The 10,333-nt window shown below is 44.6% G+C and overlaps 1 protein-coding gene across 1 annotated transcript; it reads left to right on the top strand.

Annotated features, from left to right (window-relative positions):
* Positions 1-336: 336 nt before the first annotated feature.
* Positions 337-8,797, top strand: ZC3H12D (zinc finger CCCH-type containing 12D; the record flags this gene model as incomplete). The annotated part of the gene is made up of 5 exons (XM_079550767.1): positions 337-716; positions 5,054-5,193; positions 6,160-6,394; positions 7,235-7,341; positions 7,821-8,797. The coding sequence occupies 5 exons, from the start codon at positions 337-339 to the stop codon at positions 8,795-8,797; spliced, it is 1,839 nt and encodes a 612-aa protein (XP_079406893.1).
* Between the last annotated feature and the right edge of the window lie 1,536 nt (positions 8,798-10,333).

Raw genomic sequence — 10,333 nt, 5'->3', positions numbered from 1 at the left:
TCCTGTCAGATAAGTCCAAAGAACAAACTTACGCATACAGTGATCCTGGGTAAAGACAGGCTTGCATAGCTCATGAAGTAGGATGACACCTGTCTGACATAACGCCTGGAGAGTTACAAACATCACCTGGACCAATTGACTGCTTTTATAAATAAGAGAGGATCAGGAAAACGCTTGAATTTGAGAGAAGACTGGGATAGTGCACGAGGCGACTAACTGAGCTTGCACATTCTGCCTTAACACTTGCATTTTGTTATTTCTTATCTTTCCCCCACCTAAAGCTGATGCCTGCTGGACGAGGACGGGAAGACAGAAGCGCATTTGGAAGGAAGGCAGATGCCTGCTAGGATGGCCCTGACCAGTTCATTTTCCAGCAAGCCAGTACCGCCAGGCTCCGAAGGAGTTTCAACAGGGAGAGAAGTTCACCAGAGCAAGCTGGACTTTTTCTGTAAGCTAGGCTATGGTAAACAGGACATCTGCAAAGTGCTGGAGAGCCTGGGCCAAGAGGCCCTGGAGGATGATGTGCTCAAAGAGCTGATTCGGATGGGGAGAAAACCTCAAGCTCTGGAGAGCCAGGCTCAGCCTCCCCAACTAAAACTTGTAGCCCGTGGGTCGTGCAGCACCTCACCAGTGCCAAAGTGGCTCGGAGAAGAGGAAGGTGATTCCTCCAGTCACTTGAGAGCCATTGTGATTGACGGCAGCAATGTAGCAATGAGGTAAGCTTTGCTTTTTAGGACATCTCTCTTTCTCAGTAGTTTTTGAATTTTAAAGATGATGAGTTAAAGTGGGTTTTTCTCCAGGTGAGATGTCTATTGGATGTATGGTAGATGAATCACTGCTTATTCCTATTATTTGGCTGGGAACCTTTTGTGTCCATGCCCATAAATACACACACCAAATACAGTCACTGCGTTGCTCTGCATTTGACCCTTTACAAGCTCACAGCAGCTAATGTGCTCTGTTTATGGTGGGATGATTCAGCAGCCCTTTCTCTTTGTGCTCACCACTGATGTCTCCCTGCCTTTTCATGCAGTTACCTAGGGATCCCAAATGAACAGGAAAGCCCCAGTAACATAAGGAGAGGGAAAATAAAGATGGGTGGCTGTGGTTCCTAACAAAATCACAACTGTATAGTCTTGGCTTGCAACTAAATTCCACCAAGGTTCTTGGCTTGTATGGTTTTTTTCTGTTTGTTTGTTTATATAGTATAAACGTCAGGAAAATTGGTCGTTGGCTTAAATCTTAAATGTTAAATTTAACATTTAAATCTTAAATGTTCTCATTTATTTATTAATTCTGTTTCTGGGAAATGTTATAGCAACTCATCTTGGCCAATTATACTTCTTAAGTAGTGTCCTGACACTGTAAAAGCACTCTGTGATGTAGAGCCTGGCATTCTCATGCGGATGAGAAATCCAAGAGCAGCAGCAGCGGCTTGGCCTCCATTCCTCTGAGCAGTGAGAACTGTCAGAGGCCTCTCCAAAGTCCAGGATGCCCTTTGTATCCACCATTTCTCCCTATGATTCCTGCTTTCTTCTGCAGGGCCAGGCCCATCCTTGCACTTTGGAATAGAGTAGAGAAGGGTTTCCTCCCTTGGTGTGAGGTGAGATAAGACTACATCCCCTCTGGTTAGAGGGCAAAAGAGTCCAGAGCAGGTGATCTTGGAAACTAAGCAAGTTGTGCCATCTTCTGGAAGAAGGAAGAAATTCCACCCAAAAGCAAGGGGATCCTGAAGGAAGCTCATGACTAGTGAGAAATACACAACAGAGCAGAGCTCTTTAGCTTTAGCCAAGCCATCAGCTGGGTAGCTGGCTGCTAGACTCTCCTGCACTTCCACCCCAGACCCTCCTCGGGTTGTTCTTCTACTTCTCTGTATGCAAGGCAGAGAGGTGCTTTCCTGCCTAGATTCTTGAAGGGTAGTGCTTTGCTGTGGATTCCTTGTTTTCACCTAAACAGATTTAGAGGAAAGTGAAGTAGTTTCCAGGTTCAGAAAGGCAAAGGTTTTGCAGCTCCACTCAGACATCCCTATCTGCCTTGGTAAGTTTGGGAGTGTTTGGCACAATGGAGGAGACAGTGATCCTGTCAGGGTATACAGACCCAATGCAGCCTGGAAGGAGCTGCTTTCCTGTCCAGGATGTGTAGCCTAAGTGGTACTGGCTGACATTTGCCCTCTGGCTAATGGGATGGGATGCTCATTTTAATTTTTCTGATTTGTTACTGTCAGTTGGAAAAGAGCTGTTTGCAGCATAATCAGGGAACAGAGTTGTTTGTTGGGTTTTCTTGATGGAAAAACATAAAAGTTTAGGAGAAGCAACAATTTAGGGACAGAGCTGTCAAAATCTTGAAGCTTAGAGAGACACTTGTATGGGGAAGAAAACATCTCAAGCATTTGTATTTCTGTCTTGGTACTGGTGTTTCTGGAACACTTCACAGTTAGCAGATTTGATGGCTTATTGCATGGTGCAAGGTTTTGAAAAAGATGTATATGCCCCAAGTTCATCCATCAAGACTGAATGGCAAACACCCTTGCCTTCAGCCAGTTTCACTAACCAGACACCTCAGTATGCTTTGCATTTCCATTTGGTATAGTTAGAAACTTAGCCATCTGCCAGCCCATGGTTTAGCTAGGCCAGTGGGGGAAATAATCAAGTTTTGGTATTGTAGAAGAGGAACAAGTAACCCTGTAACACTGAAGGGGCTATCTACTGTAGAGCTTGCACTTTTACATCCAGTTTTTAAGCTGTGACATATACAGAGGCCTTTTTTCTGGGCCAACTGAGCCTGGCTTTGTGCACTTAAGAATCACAGAACGACAGAATGGCTTGGGTTGGAAGGGACCTCAAGAATCACGGAGCTCCAACCCCTTGCCACAGGCAGGGCCACCCCCCTCCAAAAGTAAGTTTCCTTACTTTGGCAATATGTGATTATTGTAGGGAATTAGTGTTGGAACTTGATGTTTCCTAGCCAACAGGCCTAAAACATCTATGAAGGTGGAACAACACAACTACAGATAGAGGAAGAAATGATGTAATTGCTTATTTTAACAAAATTAGGATATAGCCCAAGTGTCCTCTTAGGCCAATGTCCTGTAAACCATTGCTGTACATGAATAAATGCTCTTGAAGAAGCTGTTTTAACTAAAGTTCATTTCAAAGAGTTTGGAATTGCACAACTGAAAGAGTAACCACTTTCTGCTAATTATGGAGTAATTGGTGGAATGGTTGCCTTGCTCTCTGTGCCCTCATCAGAGGATTCTGTTGGGTCCTGGTTACCTGTAACCAAGTGATGCACTGCACTGCTGGCAGGAAGGAGAGAGCAGGGACAGAATTGTGACAGATCAGTTAAGGTCCATGGGCATGAGGTGGATTAAATAGCTTCTGTTGGTCAAGATTAATTCAATATGCAGGAGATGAGATGTTTTAAAGACCCTGTGGTATTGCATGGCAGCTGATGGTGTTCAATGACATGGCAGTGCACCATGTGTATATCTACTACTGTGGCTATGCATTCCCCACCTTTGGCTGCAGTAGCGATATGCCAAATAGATTCAGTGATAACACTGAGTATCAATGCCAGGTGCCTCTTGCTTGTTCTGTCTGCCCTTTTGATCAAATTGTTTGTGCTTGAAGTGAGTGTTTTACTTCTCACATTGGGCATATATACAGGAGTACTTTCCTAAAGCTGTCAGGGCTATATACGTATAGATTAATAGTCATTGTCAAAGTGTTTGATATAGTGAACTTGATTTGAGAGCCAACATTAAAGGATGGCCTAGCCAATTGCACTAGTTTTCATTTGTAGTCAACATTTCAGCACTATACATCTTATTAGGTGTAAAATGCGCTTTTTGGTTTTATGATCAATAGAAATACAATCTGGACGTGAATTTCTTGGGGTCAGGGATATTTAGGACTGCAGCATTTTCCTCAGCTGGTCAGTCACTGCAAGTAGGTGTAGTAATTTAGACATTTACACCCCTGTTCTGTGTAGAGTAGAATTGTGGTGATATTATCCAGAAACCTCAAAGTACAAGGATGAGGTTTCTGCAGTCACTGTGAGGGTGTTCATCTGTTCAGAATCTGTGTGAGGAGTTTTTTTCCTTGTGCAGAGGCAATTAACAAACTGCCTTCCCTTATATATGCCCTGTGCTCTTGTCAGGTTTTAGATAAGAGGAGGGCTAGCGGTAAGAATTGTCAGTGGAGAAAAGAAACTTAGAAAGGAGGTTGGCTCTGATTGTTTCCTTTGAGAAAACAATCCCAAAGGATTGTTTTCTGTTGTGTTCTAAATACTGATAATTATCCATAATCCGCCTTGCATGCATCTGCTGCAGTGCACATCTTGGGGTTTTCCTATCTCTCTGTGAAACAAAGACAAAATCCAACAGCGTGGGCAAGACAACAATGGGCATGAAGCATCTTTCTGCAGAGGTCTTGCCCCTTTTCTGGTATCCTGGGTTAGATTCTCCATAATTTCCCTCCTTACTCTTGCAGTCTTTTTTCCCCTTTAATTTGACTGCTACTTCCAGAAGAGGTCAGCACCAAACTGACCTTCAATTGCACTAACAGTCTTTTCAGACATGAAAATCCATGTCACTGTTAGCACAGAAGAAAATCCCCACATTTTATTTCATACAGGAGAGCCTCATGGGTTTCTGCATGTGCTGGAAGAAACTCTCCATCCTCAAATCATTATCAGAAGGCAAAGGATCTGACACAGCCTAGGGTTTTACTGGCATTTTAGGATCTGTGTCCAATTAGATATAGACGGAAACAACATGCTTGGTTAGCAGGCAGGTCATGGAAATTGGAGGCAGAATAATTCTGACTTCAGGTATCCAAACTTCTTCAAACAACAAGTGCCTGGTTCTGCTGGAGGAGGTATTTGCATCTATCCAACCAGGGCACCTTGCTCAGGAATGGAGCGTTGTTTTCTTGGAAAGTGATAAATGACACACAAGCACTGTGTTCTCCCTTTCCATTACTGATTCTGTTAGAGACTTCTATACGCTTCCTGAAAACTTTGCCTCAGCTTCCTCTTCCTATTTCTTTCATAGCCATGGAAACAAAGAGGTCTTCTCCTGCTGGGGGATCCGCCTGGCTGTGGACTGGTTCCGAGAAAGGGGACACACCTACATCAAGGTTTTTGTCCCCCTCTGGAGGAAGGAGCCCCCTCGACAAGACAGTCCCATTGCAGGTACGTCACCATCCTGGGCATAATTTGGCAGCCATTGGGTGCAGACTGCAGGCAGGGGATGTGAAGAGTACAGTATGATTTTGCCCTATAAGGTGCAAACTGTATAAGGTCTCTGTTGCTTAAATTAGTCGTTAATTCATTGTCACATGCAGGTGAGTGATGAAAACTGCATACAGGGCTTTGTTACTGTGCTTAGAAGTTTCAGAGCACTAATTTCTGCCATAATTAAAGAAGAACAAGTTTGCTAGCTCACAACAGCCTGCAGAGTATTTAAGGCCAGCCAGTAAACAGCATTGTGTCTGAGTAGATGTAATGTTTCACACATTTTTCAAAGGTGTGGGTATCTTTGTGAATAAGGTTTCACTATTGCACAACTGGCATCAGTTGGCCTGCTACCTGATGCAGGGGCTACGCAGCTTCCTCTGCCAGGAGAAGGATGTGTGAAGTCTGTGGAGGATGGCGAGATTTGAGTTGTACAGAAATAGGGAAGGTATGTGCCTGCAGCCTGATGTCTGCAGCTGCAGGTAAGAAGGCAACAGAGCTGCCCCTCTGTGTGGCAGGAAAGGCAAGAAGCCTCCTTGGAGGTGGAGAAATGAATTTATTTATTTTATCAGGCCCATTTCAACTTGCAGTGACACTCATGCCAGGACTGGTCAGAAGCTTTCTAGCATCTACTGACATAAAAAGGCAAAGGGTTTTGCCTACCTCTGGTATAGACCTTTAATACCTTTAATGGATAAGACTTTAAAATCAGAAAAAGGTACCTCCAATTTTACGAGTAGATGCTTTTATAAAAGACCAATTTTTTTTTTTTAAATTGCCAAACAATTGCTGGTTTTCAATACATCCGAAAATCACGCCACTTTAAGTTTCTGAAGTTTCTAGCATGGTGGAGATCAGGTCATCATTAACTGATTCCTTCTTTGCCTATTTTTTTCCCTCTATCTCTGCTAACCACCTCACCAGATCAGCACATTCTTGAAGAGCTTGAAAAGCAATCAATCCTTGTGTATACCCCGTCTCGGAAGGTGAAAGGCAAGAGGGTAGTTTGCTACGATGATCGCTATATTGTGAAGGTTGCTTACGAAAAAGATGGGGTCATTGTTTCCAATGACCATTACCGGGATCTCCAGAATGAAAATCCTGAGTGGAAATGGTTCATAGAGCAGCGACTACTCATGTACTCTTTTGTCAGTAATAGGTAAGAGAACTTGGCTGGTGAGCAATCTGTAACTTGAAGCGTATGGGTCAAGACAGCTCAGACATGAGCGTACCTCCGGCCACCACAGTTATCTCATTTCTGTAGTTCCTTCTTATTTATCTTTTGTCTTAAAACTCCATGCTGCTCCTCAATGAAATTCTCCGTTTGAATGGCAGCAGTAGTGACCAGCTTTCCTTCTTACCAGTCCAAACTGGGATGTTTACCCAACACCTAGTACGTATTCTGTAGTGGTGTAACTGAATTAAATCAGTGAGGGGACGCTGGCTGAATTAATTTTAAATTCCCCTACAAGGCAGAACAGCGCTTTCCCCTGTGCTTTTATTATTGTGACCTTTTAGAAGAAGAGAAAGGAGAAGTTGGTCTCTCTGGCCCATTGACTATCCCCTTGAAAAGTCTGGGCCACTTCATTGCACCAGATGCGCAATCGGCTGTAGCTCTGAAATAAGTGGTGACTTCAGACCTCATTCCCCTAAAAACAAGAGGAAAGTGAGTTTGGTGTGAAAGGGAGCTGACGAGCACAGGGCCAACAGAGGTATTTCCTACTGCTTTGGGGAAAAAGGAAGTGATACTGTGATAACTGGGGTGCTGACAGACCAGGGCTGTGCGAAGCCTTAGCCTCTTTCCAGTTGGTTGAAGATTTTAGGAAAGGAGAAGGACAGCTACATGATCGTGAAACACAGTTGGCTTGGTGAGCAGGAGGGATAACGCAGCTTCCAGAGGCCAGGCTGTGAGGGCATCACCCACCTGCCCTGCTCTAAGCCTGTGCAGCAAGCTGTGGCAATGCTACTTCTGCTACTTCTGTCACTTCTCCTTTTTCAGGTTTATGCCTCCTGATGATCCACTAGGCCGGCACGGACCCACTCTTACTAATTTCCTCAGCAAAAAGCCAGCGCTTCCTGAATCAACATGGCAGCCTTGCCCCTATGGTGGGTTCTTCTCTGTCCCCCCTGGGCCTTGCTTCCTTGCTGCATAGTCCTCAGCTAGGGGACAGCCCTGGTCCTGCATGCGCTCCGCCTTCACACTTGGTGTGGTAGAGGATGGGGCCAGGGCTGCTCAACCGTGTGGTGCTCCCACCCCAAAACAGCTTTAACGTAATTTGAACATCTGCCCAGTGTTTGAAAGCCACCCTTTTCAGCAGCAGATTTCCCGGTCCACTGAGCACTGTAACTACAAGACATGTGAACTTCAGATACTGCCAAAATAGACCTAAATAGACCTTTATGCAGAAATTTCCCTCCGCTGTGGCTGCACCCTGCTATTTCAGTCAGCAACATGCAAATGTGGGGTCAAAAGTGGTAGGGTGGAAAGCAGTGCTTCCTCTCTGTGCTGTTTTTGCTTACCAGAAGCTCCTAGCTGCATGGTCCTTGGGGATGAGCTCCTGTTTGATATTTTTTTATTCTTTCAGGTAAAAAATGCACTTACGGTAACAAATGCAAGTTTTACCATCCCGAGAGGCTGCATCAAGCTCAGCTGTCAGTTGCTGATGAGCTCAGAGCCAGAACAAAAGTGCCCACGAGCCTGGGGAAGGAGGAGGAGGTGTGTAACTGCTCTCCATATCGGACTGGGAGAGAGCCTATGCCTCACAACCCTGTCACAGAAATGCCACAGGGAGCCAGCAGGAGCATGAGGGCTTCTTGCTATGCAGCATGGTCCCCAGACAGATACCAGCCAGCTGATGCCTGGGCCATAAGATCCAACTCTGGCCTGGAGCTGGACGGGAAACCACCAGAAGCCCTCAGAGGCCATCCCCTCGTGGGAGACATGGCAGCACTCTTCATCAGTGACAAGGTGTACTCTGGAAACAGACCAGCGTGCACCTCAAAGGACAAAGATGTGTCTGACAGCCCTCATAGCTGTTGTAGCCTGAGGCACAACCCCTTTCTGCTGCACCACCACCACCACTGCTTGGACTGCACCTGCTTACCAGGGAGCCCCTTCCAGCACTCAGTGATCCCACCTGCTCCAGGCAGGCACCAGGAGCACTGCTGGCCCCAGGAGTGCTGGTCTGATGGGTCCCAGTCTGGGCCAGTCCTGGAGGCACAGCAGCAGCAGCACCTTCCTCCATCCTCTGTGATGCCTCTAGCTGAGCCCCTGCAAGTTTACAGAGAGAGGCCCCAGTGCTGTTTCCCCAACCACCCCTTTCTGCTGGATGCCAGCAGCACGCCTGACTTCTTCCAGAAAGCCTCTGCTCAGCCCAGTGCTGCTTACTGTGGTTACTGGCCACCCCATGCTGCAAGACCTCCTGCCCAGCAAACAAGTGTCCACAGGGAGCTGTGCACTATTTTCCCCTGTGCCGAAGTGAATCGAGTCATGGCACTGTACCCTGAGATCAAGGATATCGCTAGCTTGACATTACTGATTCAAAGACACAGAAACTTGTGACGTCTCCAGGTTAAACCTTTCCTACCAAGTGCAGAGCTGCTACTCTCAGGTTTACCTGAGTGTTACCAAAGGGCTTTATGAGTTGAGTTACAGCTGTTCAAGTAGCATACATCTGAGTGTCAACCAGTTATGATGCATGGGGCATTGAGTCAAGACAATTGCTGTGGTTCACAGCAGTAGGATCTTGTCTACTTGGGAGTGAGTAGGAAGCCTTGAGTTTAATAACTGAGCTGCCAGCATGTGAACCTCATGTGTTTCTAATGTTCTAATGTGCTGTTTAAATACCACCAAGGAGCTATTCTCCATGGGTCCCATTAAAGGGATCCTCATAACATTTATCACGACTAGTCTGCTCAGCTAGCCGAAAAAAAAGTGATTTGGCATATTTCCCCTAACACGGGGCTGTACTTCCTGCTAGAAGGCGTCTTTGGGCCCATGTAATTACCTGATGGCTTTAATTACAAAGCAATCGTGTCCTAGACCTTTAAAAAACCCAACTAGTGTTTATGAACCAATGCTGTGAACCCACCAGATTACTAGGAGAGGTAGCAAAGAAAGACCCCAGAGTGCTTGGAAGCAACTGCAGGTATGTTTCTCAGGGCTCATGCACAATAATTCAAGTGAGAGAAGTTCTCTGTAATATAAGTAAGTCCTATTGCAGTCTGAAAGCTCAGGGCTGTTCTTTGAGTTAACATAGAAGATAGCAAAGGAAAATAATAGTAATAGTAGCTCTGGACTGCTTCTGTGCTAGTAAACAAGAAAAAACATTGTTGAATTAACCCTTAATTACCAAACGTGATCCCATAATGCCACTATACAGATGATTTATGATGACAAATATTTAAACTCTATTCTGCTGGGACACGTTTGATTTTCAGTAAGCTGTAAAGCTATTAATCTTTGTGTTATTCCACTGATTTTTTTTTTTTTAAAGTTAAAATTCAAGTGTTAAGGTTGATCCTGAATGTTTTTTGGCATTTTACCAAAGTTTAAGTATGTCAGTATGACAGATCTTAAGAATTATTTAGCATGTTATAAAATGAACATAAAATGAACACCTAGAACACTTTGCTCTGAATATGTTCTGTTTTTTTATTAATTCCTTTTAGTGCTGATGGATAATTAGGTCCAACATTTAGGTGGCCTTTACAGAATCTCATATGCATTAGAGAATCTCTAGTGGGTTCTTCTTAGAAGTACAGTCAGGCAATAATTAAACCTAGCTCGCACTGAATGCTCTTGGTTTGGAAAGGCAACCAAGCAGAAGTAATTTACCTTTAGTGTCACTGTCACATGATGCATTTTTTGTATTTGTGAGAAGATTCTTCAGGAAATAAACCAAATCAGCTGATTCTCTTTTAGTCATGTGGTGGCTGACTGAGAAGGCATTGTAAAAGAATGCAGAAGTGTGACCACAAGTATCTTTTTCCATATGACATGACTTTCCCACTAATTATAGTCATTGTAAGTTTCTGTATTTGTTTATTTTTTTTAATGTAAATCACCTCCTTCAGATTGCTATGTTTTGGCTCATCG

This window comes from Tetrao urogallus (genome assembly GCF_951394365.1).
Source record: "Tetrao urogallus genome assembly, chromosome: 2".
Classification (NCBI taxonomy): Eukaryota; Metazoa; Chordata; class Aves; order Galliformes; family Phasianidae; genus Tetrao; species Tetrao urogallus.
The sequence above is the reverse complement of the archived record's forward strand: the minus strand, read 5'-3'. Positions and strand labels throughout refer to the sequence as shown.